General features: G+C 35.4%; 1 protein-coding gene across 1 annotated transcript; it reads left to right on the plus strand.

Annotated features, from left to right (window-relative positions):
* The first annotated feature begins 9733 nt into the window (after positions 1–9733).
* Positions 9734–15774, plus strand: LOC110868239 (vesicle-associated membrane protein 727). Its single transcript, XM_022117361.2, has 6 exons — positions 9734–9882; positions 10528–10762; positions 10848–11037; positions 11128–11248; positions 13233–13295; positions 15484–15774. The coding sequence occupies exons 2-6, from the start codon at positions 10573–10575 to the stop codon at positions 15625–15627; spliced, it is 708 nt and encodes a 235-aa protein (XP_021973053.1). The 5' UTR covers positions 9734–9882; positions 10528–10572; the 3' UTR covers positions 15628–15774.
* The last annotated feature ends 923 nt before the right edge of the window (positions 15775–16697 follow it).

Raw genomic sequence — 16697 nt, forward strand, 5'->3', positions numbered from 1 at the left:
GTAGGCTTGTGATTATTATTAATGACCTGATTAAGATTAGGTGCTTATAAACTTGCTTGGGGTCTCGGGATTTATAATACGAAGTCGCTCAGAGGTATAAAATTAACATGTCGACATATTCGAAAATCCTACCGCATATCTTAATTAAATCCGGGTTTATATTATTTTTTGTCGTATTTGACACGTGTCATTTATTTATTGGACACAAAAATTCGAGGTGTTACAAGTAAATTACAAAAAATCGTCCTTTATGAGTTTATGTATGTCACTTATTGCAAACTGTGTCCTTTTTCTTCAATAATTACAGAAAACGTACTCGATGTTTGCAAACCCTTGCAAGTTATGTCCTTTAGCCCTAACTCAGTTAATTTAAATGATTTATTTATTTTATTAAACTAAAATACTTAAGGGTAGAACCTATTTAAAAAATGTTTAAAAGGTGTTTATTGGTTTTATACTTATATTTTCGTGTTCAATTCTCAACTCAAATACGGTAATCACTATGTTTACGTGACATTTATAAGAACAATCACCGCAATCACCCCATCTATCATATATCGAGTATATCCGTTAGTTTTTTTAAGATATAAATTTTTATTTGATTCATTCAACCCGTGTAATAAACGAGGTTTTTAAAGATATAACATTTTTATTTTTTGCTATACAAAATTACATTTATGGAACTTGTGTAATAGTCGGGGTTTTAAAAATATAACTTTTTTATTATGTAGTATATAAAATTAGATTTATTCAATACATATAATACATAAGATTTATAAAGATATAACTTTTTATTGTTTGGTATATAAAATTACATGTGTTCAACCTGTATAACACAGCCTCCCGCTTTAGTCTCCCTAACGGTTGAACTTAGTCTCGCTCCTCAGCTCGACGAGGTTCTTAAAAATGTAACTTTTTTATTATTTAATATATAAAATTAAGAGTAAATTACAAGTTTTGTCCTTTATGTTTGGACCAAATTGCAGGCGATGTCCTTTGTCTTTAAATTTGACGAGTTTTGTCCTTAACGTTTCAAAATCCTACACGTTATGTCCTTTAACCCTAACTCAGTCAGATTTTTTTATTAAATATGGTCATGTGTCTTGCACATGGTTGCAAAAGTCGATAGGCGCTTCCTAGTCGGTCGACCGGGGAGTTGAGAGTACTCGGCATAGGCGGAGAGTACTCGGGGAGTACTCGGACATGTTAAATTATAAAGAAATTAGTTTTCAGAAATTAAATATATGTATAATAACATACATTTACTAATATTTATAACAAAATACGTTAAATGATATTCATTATTTAATTTGATAGTAATATAAATTATGTTTTATTATTTTTTAAGTCAAACTCAGCCCGAATTGACCTACTAGATCCGATTTTGGCCGAGGTTGACCGCGTTTATTCGCTTCCGAGTAATTAGGCGGAGTTAGAGAAAGTCTCCTCGGCAGCCTACCTTGTAGTGACTACTCGGGGAGTACTCGGCCTTGGAAACCTAGTTTTACAACCATGGTCTTGCACATGAGGGTATTCTAGTTATTTTAACTCCCTAGGGAGTGTTGAGTAAATAATTTGATAACTAAAGGACTAGTTGTGAAAATAATGTAATTTTTGTTCTAAAATGCTAATTTAAATTACAACTTCATCCTTCACCAATTTCTTTATTCAACCATAGCCGTTGCTTTTAAGGATGGAAGATAAGCCCTAATTTCACACTGTTCGTTATGTTCATTTCATACTGCAGTAGGAGTTCATCCCGGTTCTAGCCAAGTAAATTTAACACCTTTCATAAAATCTTTACTTTCCCACATAATTTCATCATGAAATCTTCAATATTTTTGTTAATTATAAGATAATCTTTTTCCAATTCAAGAACCTAAATCTTTATCTGGGTATATGATGTGGTTTATGCTTCTACAAGTAAAACCTGACTGACATTTTAGTGACAGTTACCCACCCACTACCACCACCCTCCACCACCACCACTACCCTTCAGCCGCCGCACACACCACTTTGCACCCACACACCACCATAGCCCCACCGTTCACTCTCTCAGACCCAAAACCTTCACCGAAACCACCCAAGCCAGCCTTCACCGCCACACCCCCACCTACTTATTACCACCAGTTCCACCACACCACCGCCAATTTCACCACCGCAACCCCACTGCACCCACCATCACCACCGCACCCAAGTTCAAATCAAACAATCAAGTCATCATAACAACAATTAAACGATTAACTTCACCGATCGATTTCCGCCGTTCTCCGCCACATCCGTCGTCTTGAAGCTTTACACCCACCACCGATTCATCTTGAAACCACCACCGTCACTATCATCGCTGATTCATCTTGAAACCACCGCAACACCGTCATCTTTGCCGCCGATTTTACCATGAAACCACCACCACCACTACCGTCATCTTTAGGCTGGAGATGGAGGAAAGAGAGGAAAGGGAGAGAGAGAGGAAATTTCAATGAGAAATGTTTGCTGATTATTCATAAATGTAAATCTTTTTTATATTTTACACAACACTCCCTTACTATAATTTGTTTTACACAATGGTCCTTGATTAGGTAAAATGACAAGTATACCCTCATGAGCAAGGCAGATGATCATATTTAACAAAAAAATCTGACTGAGTTAGGCCTAAAGGAAATAATGTGCAGGATTTTGAAACGTTAAGGACAGAACTCGTCAAATTTAAAGGCAAAGGACACCGCCTGCAATTTGGTCCAAACATAAAGGACAAAACTTGTAATTTACTCTAAAATTAAATTTACTCAACGCGTACAATACACGGGGTTCTTAAATATATAACGTTTTTTTTTGCTAACAATCTTGCCCAGAACAACCTTAAATGGTTAAGGTCATGGAGTGCTCTGGGCGACTTTGGGCGATTTTGGGAAAATCGTGAAACCCTAGTTTCCTTCAATCCAATCCTGGTCTTGATTGATCTTGCTTAGCAACTAGGGTGATTGATTCTTTACTAGTAAGGAATCCTGAATTGCTCCTTTGTTTCTAACCAATTGAAATCAGATTAGGGTTTACGTTTTTTAGGGTTTCGATTTCTTTTGTTTTTCCGATCGGCTGATTTCAGATTACGGGGTTTAAAGGGCTGGTTCTTATTACATGTTCGACTGTCCGATTTGTATTAACGTTTCAGCAATTTCAAATCCATTCGTTCGCGCTTTGTTTGGCGTTCGGTTTAATCAGTTTCTGATTATGGATGGAAATAGTGCCGACAACACAAATGTCTTCGCTAAGAAGATTAAGAACATCGACGGAAAGTCTTACGAGCCAAGACAAGCTTTACGTATGGCGGCTAGGTTTTCTGATTCTCCGAAGAAGGTAAGGTTTATGCTACCGTTAAATGATGTGCTTCATGCTGGTCGTTCTGATTCTCCAATTCAGAATTATGCTAAGGTTGTTGATAAACGGAAGGTAGCTTTTGTCCTTCCGCTAAATGATGTGTGTCCGGATTCTCCAATCCAAGATCAGATTCCGGGAAGTCATGCACAACATCAATCGTATGCTAGTGTGGTCTCAAATGATCAAGCTGAGCAAGGTGATGTTAACATGGGTCTCGGTTCAAATCAGAATCAGAAGGGTGATGGTATAGTTAGAAATGCCAATGAACTGGCTGATCAAGCTCCAAAAATCAACTTTCGATCTTTAAAATCAGATGTTTCATTGGATGGAGTGGATGTTGTGTTACCAATTGAGTCTGTTTGTGAGGTTAACAACAGGTCAGCTAATACTCTCTATGGGTACTTTTTGGGGGATAGAATTGCTTATCCGGTTGTTGATTATTTTGTGCGAACGAATTGGAAAAAATATGGTCTACAAAAAACTATGATGAATTCAAATGGGTTTTTCTTCTTCAAGTTTGAAGACAGAAAGGGTATGACTGATGTGCTTGAAGGGGGACCTTGGCTGATTCGAAATAAACCAATATTTCTTAACATTTGGTCTCTTACAAACAACCCTAAAAAAGAAGATATAAACAAGGTCGTGATTTGGGTTAAAATGCATGACGTTCCTCCAGTGGCGTATTCTGACGATGGGTTAAGCATGCTGGCGTCAAAAATTGGTACTCACGTGCGGTTGGATACGTTTACTATTGCTATGTGTAAGGAGGCTTGGGGACGGAGTAGCTATGCTAGAGCTCTCATTGAAATCTCGTCTGACCAAGATTTTAAAGAGGTTCTAACCATGGCTATTCCTGGATTGGAAGAGAATAAATATGTTACCGAGACTATATCTGTGGAATATGAATGGAAACCCCCGAGATGTGCCCACTGCTGTGTGTTTGGGCATGAATCAGGGGAATGCCCTAAACATATTGGTCCGAGTCCAAATCCTCCTACAAACAGGCCGAGAGTAAACGCGGATGGTTATACAGAAGTAAAGGCTAAGAAGAGTGCAAAAAAGAATGGTTTCCAAGTTAATAATCTGAAACCTAAGTTTGAATATAGACCGGTGGATACAAAGAAAAAGGCAGGGACTTCTATCTATGTGAATGAGAAGGGTACTAAGTCATCGAAGTTTCAGACGCATAACCCGTTTAGTCCTCTCGATTCTGATAGGGGGAATGCTGGTCCCATCCAAAGGAAAGATAAGGGTGGTCGAGATACTAGGGAAGAGTATGATGAGGATGAGGTTGAGGTTATCTATGATGAGACTGCAGCGCATCCTAAGTCTTCCATATCAGGGGCAAGCACCTCTTCCACAAAATCCTCCAATGGATAGTTTGTTTTTGGTTCGTGCCAGGTGGACGCCTCTTGGTCGCAATTTCATTTTTGATGATGGCGGATGAAGTTGTTTTTGTTTTTGTTTTAGTTTTAGTCTACTAGATAGGTCATTATCATGATATGTAGTAGGCTAGTTTGATGTGGTGTCATAGTTTATTTTGTTTTATTTGCATACATATATGGGGCATGTCCTGTATATGAACTAGTGGGGAACTCATCCTCACTACTTGTACTTATTTGACGGTTGTCTATATATAAAATCACCGGGGTAACCCTTTACCCAAAAAAAATTATATAACTTTTTTTATTATTTAATATATAAAATTACATTTATTCAACCAATGTAATAAATGAGATTTTAAATATATATTGTTTTATTATTTAGTATATAAAATTGCATTTATTCAACCTGTGTAATAAACGAGATGTTTAAAGATTTTTTTTATTATTTGGTATATAAAATTGCATTTATTTAACCCGTGTAATACACGGGGTTCTAACCTAGTTAGCTTATAGTTTTACCAATAAACTAAGGATTTATGTAAAATTATATTATGACTATCACTAATTGATGTAAAATGATTTAATCACCACTGAAATTGAGTTGGTGTTTTTCGTAAGTGATTACTTTAATAAAAGTTATCGTATATATGACAACTAGGTTATTGCCCCGTGTAATACACGGGGTGAATCATAATTATAATGTAAAATAAAAAAAACATGTTCATAATAATATGATCTAAGTATATATGATATAGAGTAATATGCAGACCAAATACGAAATAAATATTGAAGTTTGTATAGCCATTCATAATAATATAATATGATCTGTTTTTTGTTTTAGGATTTGTCTAGGAACTTAAAATTTTGTACCACTACTAATATTTATTGTGACATTTTCTTGTTCAAAGGTAACGTGTCTGATTTTATCTGATAATAGATTATTGTGACGGGTTAATGTTGGCATAATATTATATTTTCTACCATCCAAATATAGTTTCCTCACTTTCGCTATCATTAACATTAATATAAGGTATGCTCGTATTCAAAGCTATAAACCAATATGAATTGTACGAAATGATTACTTTTATCACAATTAGTAAGGAAACCAATAAAAACTATTGATAATGTAATATGTCCCATACCATTTGAAAGTTCTGAAAAGGGACTTGTAGACAGATAAAAGTATTGTAAATGAATAGACAAAAAATAACTATAGTTGAGAAAATACTATGTATAGTTTAATACTTTACATGTACAATTGAACCAATGAAACATATATATAAGTGAAAAAAAAATAAAAATAAAGACATGAGACACCATAAGTAAATCTAAATTTAAAAAAAAAGTTATGGCATTCCGAATATGAAGATACCTTTCACAGACCTCTACATCTTAGTTACAATAGGAAAAAATATGTATGTTAAGAGTTTACCTTGTTTTAAAACACATATATCTAACTTATCTAAAAATACATGATGTTTTCTATGTGACATATATAATATGCATATTACTTATTTGACATGGTAAACTTATCTAAAAAAACATGATGTTTTCTATGTGACATAGATAATATGCATAGCATACGAAGAGTAAAAAAACATACCTAGTATTTAGAATGAAGTGGAGTTTACAATAAATTACATTTATTCAACTCGTGTAATATACGTGGTTTTAAAGATATAACTTTTTTCTTTGGTATATAAAATTACATTTATTCAACCCCATGTAATACATGAGGTTATAACCTAGTTTTATTATAATCATAACTACAATGGAAAATTTCCTTAAAGTATAGCAATATTAGAAATTATAAAACATCGATATGATGAAATTTAATCATTAAAAACATACGAAAGTAAGATGGTTAAATAAGTGGGTTAAGCTTGGTTGGTTAAACACAATCCAGGTTAAATAAGTGGGTTAAGCTTGGTTGGTTAAACACAATCCAGATCGAATAATTTATCTTATCAATAGATTTACAATTAAAATAAAATTCTAATATAATATTTAAATCTTTTTAATTTAAATTTAAAATTTATCAATAAATTATTGATACCCTCATTGATGGCATGTGTCCCAAATCAGGTTTCTTTTATTATATAGTATATAGATTGATTTTCAACAAAAAAAAATTATTAGTGAATTCGACAAGCTGTACCTTACGTCAATGATACATAAATATTATCGCTTTTGATTCCCAATTATGTTATTTTTTATTAAATAATATTGGATTAGAAAGGGAATCATTATTTTCAAAACAATGGTTTAAATCCATAAATTATAGATTATATTTAAAACATATTTTAGACTTTAGATTCAATCAAAATAAAATTTTAATATAATATTTAAATCTTTTTAATTTAAAATATAAAATTTATCTATAAATTATTGATGCCCTCATTGAATGACATGTGTCCCAAATCAGGTTTATTTTATTATATAGTATAGATTTGGTGGAAATTGACAAAAGATGGTCTCGAACGATCAATTATATTCTATACATGTGTATGAAACTTTTTACATTGGATGTGACGCTTTTTTAGTAGATTTTGAAACAAATTTTAATTAATAAATCTTAAATCCGCCATTAGGTGTTTAACATGACTAAAATGATGATTTGGGTTGAAATTATAACTAATAAAACTCAAAATCAACCTTTAGGTGTTTAGCATGACTGAATTGTTGCTCATAGTTGAATCAAAACACTTAGAGTTAACATGTGATGTACTTTATGAAACTATGAAACTGGTCAATTAATTAGGATTGGTTGACTTGTTTGCTATTCAATTGTCCTTGGACAAGAGTTAGCAATTTGGAAATTATACGGTACGGGCAACGAGAATACTTGGACCGCCCATTTTGTGTACTCAATTAAACACAACGAAGATATAATCAACTGAGAAGCAACTATTGTGATTCGATTGTTTCAATTGAAAGATTACAATGAGAAATCAAAACAATGACAAAGAAGGAGATGGGAAACAGATTCCAGAAAGAGAGATGAGAAGACCAAAACAGACTTCTAACAATATTCCTCTTTTTTTATTCCCTACTCTCATCGTGTTTTATAACCTACGTTGGTCCTTCCCAAACACGTGGGGCTGTCACTAACACTGAACTGTGCTGCATCAGTTGGGTTGGGCCAATTGCATTCATAACACCCATTGCGGGCGTTAGTGGATGGCGCCCTACCTTCCACATAAGCTGATGGCGCCCTACCTTACACATAAGTTGATGGTGCTCGTTAACCAACAAGCGCAAGCGCCAACCATGAAGCCCCTTCCTTCGTTGACACAATAACGTCTAAGAGGTTGAATTTAAGTAGGGTCCACCCCATAATAACCAATCAAACTTTTTTGTTGTATTTAATTTTAGTTAACCCACCACACATTAGTTAATTGGTTAGTTAGTGAATGGGTTGAGCCCACGTGATGTTGATGTGACCTGGGTTGAGCCCACGTGATGCTGATGTGACCTAGGATTTAGTTAACTCACAACATGTAGTCTTAAAAGCTTCATTAATCAAGGTATACATTACATTGTAAATTTAGACGAAGAGTATGATTAAATTTGCATGATTGTTTAATAAACTAACCAACTTATTAGTTTGACTTATGTATTAAACTATGGCTAAATTTGCATGAATTGTAAACATCATGTTAAATTCCAACCGGAATGGCTAAGCGTGAAAAGTGGTGGTTGATGGCTACTTGCGAGTACACAAATTTATGAAGGATACGACACTCAAAATTAAGGTCACTGAACCTCACACATGTAATTTGAAAACAAAAATCATAAAAAATGAGCTTAGTAAACCTCATCTACATAATAGAAGACCCCCATAACCCTTTCAACATGTCAAATACCATAATATTTGTATTCTAAATACAGTCTTCCTCACAAAATAAATTTTAAAGCTAAGATTTTCATGTGATATGAAATCATTGAATTTCATGTTTATTTCACTAAGATTGAAGATTAAGATCTTTAGTGATACTCATAATCGTTCGTTTAAAATTGAACGTGTTCGTTCATTAAGGGATTGAATTTCTCACAAACATAAACAAACATATATAAATTTTTAATCCTAAACATTAGACATAATCACCTTGTTAAGCATTTGACATAATAGTAGGGATGAGCTCGATCCGGTACCGAAAATACCAATACCGAATTTCGCCAAATATGGGTACTGATACCGGTACCAAAAATGTTTAGTACCATACCAGTACTAGTAACACTAAAAAGTGGGTACTGATTCAATGCTGGAAAAAATCGATACGGGAAATTCAGTACCAGTACCGATACCAAGTATCATATGCTCATGGTTGCAAAAATCGCGACTAGCCGGCGATTAATCGCTGACTAGTCGCTAGTCGCCCATCAACTGAGTAATTTTCAGCTAATCAGTAAAAAATCGCTAGTCGGCCTAGTCGGCCCTAATCGGCCTTAGTCGGCCCTAATCGCGACTAGTCGGTCGGAAAAAATCGGGAAAAAACCAGGAAAAAACCGGGAAAAAACAAAAAAAAATCGGAAAAAAAATCAGAAAAAATCGGAAAAAAACACATATTCCGGCCAAAACCTCCCAGATTCCGGTCAAAACTTGTCCACTTAAAAAAATTACGTATAAAAATATATGTATATATGTATAAAAACTTAAAATTATACATAAAAAGTCTGATCCGATTAATCCCGAGTAATCCCGAGTAATCGCTAGTCCCTACCTCACCGACCCGCTAACGACTAGCGAGTTCTCCAACCTTGCATATGCTCATCCTTACATAATAGTTATAAACATAATTGTCTCAACACAAAGGCACATGTTAGACATAACTCACATAAGAAGCATAAACATAATCATTCCAACATTATTATCTCAAAACAAGGCCATATGTTAGACATAATAAGCATAAGCATAATCATTCTAAAGATCTAAAGTTTCATGAGTTGGCGTTCAAAATGACAAAACTTCAACTCTCGAAGGATCAAAACTGAAAAACTCATTATATATGTCGCGTAAAAATAAAAACTTCACAGGAATTCTCCGCCAGACTCCCACTCGTTCCGTAAGAAGCAAAACCAAATCACACGAAACGATCAAGAAGCCCTAATTCAATTTCAGGTATCACTTTCTCTTCTTCATCTCGCTAATTCAACAAATTTATCGCACATAATTTTAATTTTTCATCAGTCTATTTGATCTACTTGATACAATTAGGTAAATCTATTGATTCGTTGCATCTTACAGTTCCAATTCTAGATTATTACAGTTAATTATCTCGTTTAGGGTCTAGTTATCTCTCATATGATACGGATAGACTTTTTTTTTGTTTCGAAATTTGTGGATCATCTGATCACGATTAAAACGATGTCGTATTGTCGTATGCTCGTTAACTGCAGAGTGAGATGAATTTTGTGTTTTTTTGCTTGTGTTACAAATGAAATTAACCTACTAAACTTGCAAATAACTAGAGTAATTAGTTAATTACAACAAATTAACTAGAGTACTAATAATTACTCAAGTTATTTGCATGCTTAGCGCGTTAAATCTGTTCTTATTTGATCCTAACACGGATGCGGTACGAATGAAATTAACCTACTAAACGTATTAATAACTAGAGGAATTATTAGTATTCTACAATTTTGAACAAGAGTAATTACACTACAACAAATGAACTATAATTACTCTAGTTATTTGTATGCTTAACACGTTAAATTTATGTGTATTTGATCCTTACACGGTTTTTTTTTTGTATATTTTTGTCAGGATTATTGTGACAAACGGTTGATTTAAGTGTTTGGAGACCTAAAAATGAGTCAGAAAGGTTTGATTTACAGCTTCGTTGCTAAAGGAACCATTGTATTGGCCGAACATACAGCGTACTCCGGGAATGTGAGTACGGTTGCTGTTCAGTGCTTACAGAAGCTTCCGTCTGGTAGCACGAAATACACGTATTCGTGTGACGGATACACCTTCAACTTCTTGCTTGATAGCGGCTTTGGTAATTACGAACTTTTTGTTTGTTCGACTGTTTCTGTCGGTTTTGTGTTAGTAAGATGAGTGATTTTGTTGTACATTTGATGTAGTTTTTCTTGTTGTTGCGGATGAATCTGTTGGGAGGAGTGTGCCGTTTGTGTTTCTGGAGAGAGTGAGAGACGACTTCAAGAAACGTTATGGAGCAAGTATCGGAAGTGATCACCCGCTTGCTGATGACAGTGATGATGATTTGTTTGAAGATCGGTTTAGTATTGCTTATAATCTTGATAGGGAATTCGGGTGCGATATCTCACATCTTATTAACTTATTTTGGGTTGTTTTGCAGTAGTATTATTAAGTTTTTGTTGTATATTTTTTTATTAATAATAGGCCAAAGATAAAGGAGCACATGGAGTATTGTTTAAACCATCCAGATGAAATGAGCAAGCTGTCTAAACTGAAGGCTCAAATTACGGAGGTTAAAGGGATTATGATGGACAACATTGAGAAGGTAAATGTTTTTCTTCATCTCTGTGACTTGTATAAGTAAGTAAATATAAATATATGCATGTAGTGTAAGTGAATCAACTTCAATGACAGAAGAAAACAACGCTTACATGTAATGAGAAATGTTTTTTTTTATTGTGCTAAGATACTGTATTCATTTAGAACCAAGACATTTCGGCCCCCCCTGAAAATGTATCGTAGTTCAATAAGTGGATTATTTTTCAGCATATTAAGATTGTGTGTTACGCATCGGCTATTTTAGGAAAATTTTTAATTGTTATACTTAGGAATTTTTTAATAGTTATACTTTTTGTACAAGTTTTGAACCTTCTAAAGGGTGCACCACTCGTGATTATTGAAATTTAAGAGCTTTTGACCATATTTGCTCAATATAATTGTTGCACACAAAGAATATCTTAAGTTTGCAATTCAGTTACTCAGAGAATTTTTTTTGGTGCTTTGGACTGTTGGATAGGAAAAGACTAGGAAAAGACTAGGAGTCGCTAGTATTTCAGACAAGATAAGGGAGGGGAGATTGAGATGGTTTGGGCATGTCAGGAGGAGGCAGACGACAGACCCGAGTAGAATAGTTGAAACACTCACTGTAGATGGAAGGAGGAGTAGAGGCAGGCCGAAAATGACTTGGGATGAGCGGATTAGGCAAGATTTGCTAGATTTGCACCTCTCTGAGGACATGGTCGAGGACAGAACTTCGTGGAGACGTAGGATTAAGGTTAAGGACTTTTAGGATTGTGGCCTGGTTTTTGGTTTAGGTTCTCGTCTTATGAGTTTAATTTTTCAGTTTGTATAAGGTGTGATATAGCTTTTATAAGTTCTCACATAGTCCCGGTGTCGTAATTTACTAACACGTACTTATTCATTTATGTGTTCATTTTTATTCCCCCCTTTTTAGTAGTGGTGTGCTTATATAATGTCCCAGAAGCTTATGTCTTGATTATGGTTTATAGAGCCGGGGGTCTCACTGGAAGCAGCCTCTCTATCCCTGGGATAGAGGTAAGGCTTGCCTACATCCTACCCTCCCCAGACCCTATCAATAGCTCTGCTATAGGTGGGATTATACTGGGTATGGTTGTTGTTGTTGTTGTTGACTGTTGGATAGGATTTAGTGTTAATCAATTTGGGGTTGAATATAATATTGGAGAACATGATTAGAGAAACACGCAGTTACTTCTGGTAACCAAACTTGCGTATAACCAATTTAGAACTCGTAGATTGAGGGAGCAAAAGGAGAATGGGCACATCACATTTAATGAAAGTTGTCTTCTCATTAACTTCACACAAATAATTTATGTCATTTAATGCATCACTGCGTTGTCAGATCTTTTAACCATTGATCTTCTGCACAATGTAATACTTGTTTTCTTACTTAATAAGCAACAAAGAAGCCAGAAGGCCATGCATTTCCAAACAATTATAATGATATTTTGAAATCTAAAATTTGCATTACTGTTGTTGAGCGTCCATAATGAGTGCATAGAGCCAAAGGCTCTACGTAGTCCAAAGTATTTGTTATAGATGGGCAATTAAGGGTAAAAAGATACGTTTATCTTGGTAAAAACATGTTACTTCTTATGCAGGATGGGCTGGGTTGGCCCGCACTCATTGTATATTTTTATTAATAACTGATGTGTAGCTATGACTTATGATTACAGAAACAATAGTATTTACACAATAATCTAAATCTTTGAATAAATGATTTAGGAGGCTGTATGAATCAAAAATAGACTTTGGGGCCACTTTCAAGTTTCAACCCATTTGACTGTTTCTCTTTTAGCTAAGTTTTTAGGTGACCCGTTTTGAGATTAAACACAAACAATCTGACCCACTTATAGAAAACGGGTAGAAGTTAAAGCTTTTAAAAATGATGCAATTCTATTGGGACAGAGACACGTTTGGCGTGTCTAACGGAGTCATTTCTCATAACATGTTCATAAATAAGATGAATCTTATTTGCTTTTGTAATACAGGTTTTGGATCGTGGCGAGAAGATTGAATTATTGGTTGACAAGACAGAAAACCTTCAGTTCCAGGTACAGGTTTTATCCTTATTTTCTCGTAAAATTGTGTTGTGGTGGGGTGAAATGTCAAAAAAAAAGGTGTCACATAGGCACGGGGGTTTCACATTTTACCTTTTACTTAAGGCGTGTTAATAAAAAGAGTAAAATGCTCGGATGCTCCTTGTGGTTTTGTAAAATAACACCTATAGTCCCCAACTTTTGGAAATTACACCGGTGCTCCCTGTGGTTTGAAAGTTTGTTACTCAAATACTCCCTGGAGTGGATGTTCGTTAGTTTTCTCTGTTAAATCCATGTAAAATGACAAAATTACCCCTTGCTTTTATTAAAATATAAGTAAAAACTAATTAGTAATTTAAAATATCAATTGGGCCCACAATTAATTGTTAATTATTAAATATAATATATAACACCCCACCCCCACCCGACCTCCCTTTCTAATTCTGTGCATCTCTCTTCAAAACCACCACTACCACCATCATGCCATCATCAAACCACCGGTCACCACTACCATACCACACCACAACTACCACCAAACACCACCAATCCACCACTGTAAACAACGCCACCATCCACAACCACCACCACCAGCCACCCCTCCACCCTCCCATCTACAAACCCCCAATCATCCCAAAATTCTTAAACCTTTCAACCACCCATCATCCCTAATCAGAACCCTAACCCTAACCATCCTGCCCTCTTGCTCCAATTCCAGTTGCCTCCACTTCTACGATCACTCTGCCACCGTTTGGTGCGACATTCTCGACTTCAATCTTCGAATCATTGGCCAAACAATCAAAGTTCTCGCATGGAACTTTATTCCGGTCAAACCCCATGGTGGGTATTTAGAAATTATCAGGTGGAGTCTTGAACATATTGAAAAAATTGGTACAACTAAATATAATGGGTTTCTTGCTGAGGTTATTGTTTGTGAGTGTGAATTGTGTAGTTCTAGGGACAGGGTAATGTTAGTTGAAGATTTGACAGTAAAAGATGGTAAAAATCATATTTTTACGACATCCAAGATTCTGTATTTTTGTGGGTCGGCGTTAGTTTGGTATTCTGTGATGTCGAGAGATTGGTTGGAGGAACTGTGTTGATTTTGGGTATGGAGAAGAAGATTGTTTTTTGGGGAGAAGGGAAGTCTTTGATGATGTATATGAGTACGGAGAAAGCAATCATTCATGTTCCGATGTCGGTTACTGGCTATGGTGATGGTGGGGGTGGGTGGCTATGGTGATGGTGGCCGGTTGTTTACAAGGGAGGGGTAAATAAGGTGGCCCCACACCTTTAATAATCCATATTTGTTTTAAGGGGAGGGATAAATAAGTAATTTCAGGTAGACTTAACGGAGAAAACTAACGGACATCCACTCCAGGGACTATCCGAGTAATAAAATGTCAAACCACAGTGAGCACCGGTGTAATTTCTAAAAGTTGGGGGCTATAGGCGTTATTTTACAAAACCACAGGGACTACCCAGGCATTTTACTCTAATAAAAAATTGGAAGAATAAATAGTGAGGTAAATGATTGGCTTAAAGGTTAAATAACATTTAAAAGAGTAAAATGCCAATTATCGTCCCTGAGGTTTGGCCAGTTTTGCGACTTTTGTCCAAAGGTTTGTTTTGCCGCCTCTGGATCCAAAAGGTTTGAAATCTTGCAATTTTTATCCAGCTTGTTAACTCCATTCGTTTTTTCTCCGTTAAGATAGGGGTATTTCCGTCTTTTTACCTACTTATTTTTTGTTTTTTGTTTAGTATTTTGAATACTTGTACATTATGCTAAATGCTTGTACATAAAGTGAAAAAGACTGAAATGCCCTTTAAATTAACAAAGAAGACAAAAATACCCTTGACTTAATGGAGAAAAATGGATGGAGTTAACGAGCTAGATGAAGTCGGCAAAGATTTAAACTTTTGGATCTAGATGCAGAAAAACAAACCTTTTGAACAAAGTTGCAAAACTGGTCAAATCTCAGGGACGAAATGGCATTTTACTCTATTTAAAAAAAGAAGAAAAGAAATTGCAACATAATTCGCCCTCGCGTTCGTGAAGGTGGCCACGCCTCAAGGGGCAGCACCCTTTCACGCCCAAACTATTTTGGTGTGCAGCGCCCAAGCTGCGTATTTTCACAACACTCAGTCCAATGGTCAATTAATGGAAGGTTGTTGGTTTACTGGTTGTGGAATCTGTTGAATGCAGGCTGACAGCTTTCAAAGGCAGGGAAGACAACTAAGGAGGAAGATGTGGCTGCAGAATCTTCAGATGAAGCTGATGGTTGGTGGAGCCATTGCTGTTTTCATCATCATTGTCTGGCTCATGGCTTGTAGGGGATTCAAATGTTGAAAGGCTGTTAGGATCTAGTGTTTGTTGTTTCTTTCTTTTGGATTCAAGAAAGAACCTTCATACATCTTTTTCTATTGTTTTTTGGTGTATAAATCACGTTGCTGTTATTGTATATGCATTATGTGTTGATTTTCTGCATAATCGAAAGACGAATCCATCCTTGGTTTAAAAAAGAACGAAGCATTTTACAGCATTTAGATTTTAAAAGCTGAGGCGAGCACATGTGAGGCACTGGACCTACTACCAAATAAGCTTTATATACTTTAGGCTGTATGCTCTCATATGTCTTACATATCAACTTTTATAACAAGTAAACCGTTTATATTTCTTCGTCCCTTTAGTTGTTTTTACATATTAGCCTCTTAAAGACCCGCGCTTGACTTGTTCCGACTCAGAAGTATATAGGACCTCACATTTTATAGCCCAGTCTTCCGCGCCTTTAAACATTTTCTAGCTAAGTCGTCTGCGCCTTTTAAAACAAGCAGTTCATCAAGTTCATATTATTAACCTCCAAGGGAGGGACTCATTTGTAAGGTGAGTTGCAACTTAGGACCAATTCCGACTTGTATCAAACGGCAGACGCCGCCTCAGCCCTTGAAGCGATTTATAGCTTGTTTTGTGTGCCTTTAAAAGCCAAGAATATTGTTGGTTCATCGGTCGGTATCGGTTTGCCTTGTTATGATATTGGAATTCAGCCAACATCCATGGTACGGGCACTCGTTATAGCAATCCAAAGAAAAAAAAAACATCAAAAGCCCAACATGTGTTTTACGTGACAAGGGTGTGTTTGGGATATAAAACCAAAAAAATGGAAATTTTAACGAACTTTCAATCAGTTTCGGTTGGTTTGTTACCGTATGTATTTGTATGATGCCGACACTCGATATAGAAAGAGAGGTCATAGAGGATGCCAAAAAAACAAATACCAATATCAGTTGCAACATTCAGTTGATATCAGTTCATTCATCATGGTACTATTATCGTACCAAAGTTACGACACTCCTGATACCTTACAGTGCAAAAAATGCTTTCTTGTGAATACAACTTTAGTTTTCAACGAAATGTATACC

The sequence above is a fragment of the Helianthus annuus genome, chromosome 7 (assembly GCF_002127325.2).
Source record: "Helianthus annuus cultivar XRQ/B chromosome 7, HanXRQr2.0-SUNRISE, whole genome shotgun sequence".
In the NCBI taxonomy this organism is placed as follows: domain Eukaryota; kingdom Viridiplantae; phylum Streptophyta; class Magnoliopsida; order Asterales; family Asteraceae; genus Helianthus; species Helianthus annuus.

What these genes read in the sequence shown, in the direction of transcription:
- LOC110868239 (XM_022117361.2), top strand. Translation starts at nt 10,573, where the DNA reads ATGAGTCAGAAAGGTTTGATTTACAGCTTCGTTGCTAAAGGAACCATT. An exon ending in TGATGGACAACATTGAGAAG is followed by an intron (nt 11,249 to 13,232) that starts GTAAATGTTTTT and finishes TTTGTAATACAG; the next exon opens with GTTTTGGATCGTGGCGAGAA. An exon ending in CAGAAAACCTTCAGTTCCAG is followed by an intron (nt 13,296 to 15,483) that starts GTACAGGTTTTA and finishes TGTTGAATGCAG; the next exon opens with GCTGACAGCTTTCAAAGGCA.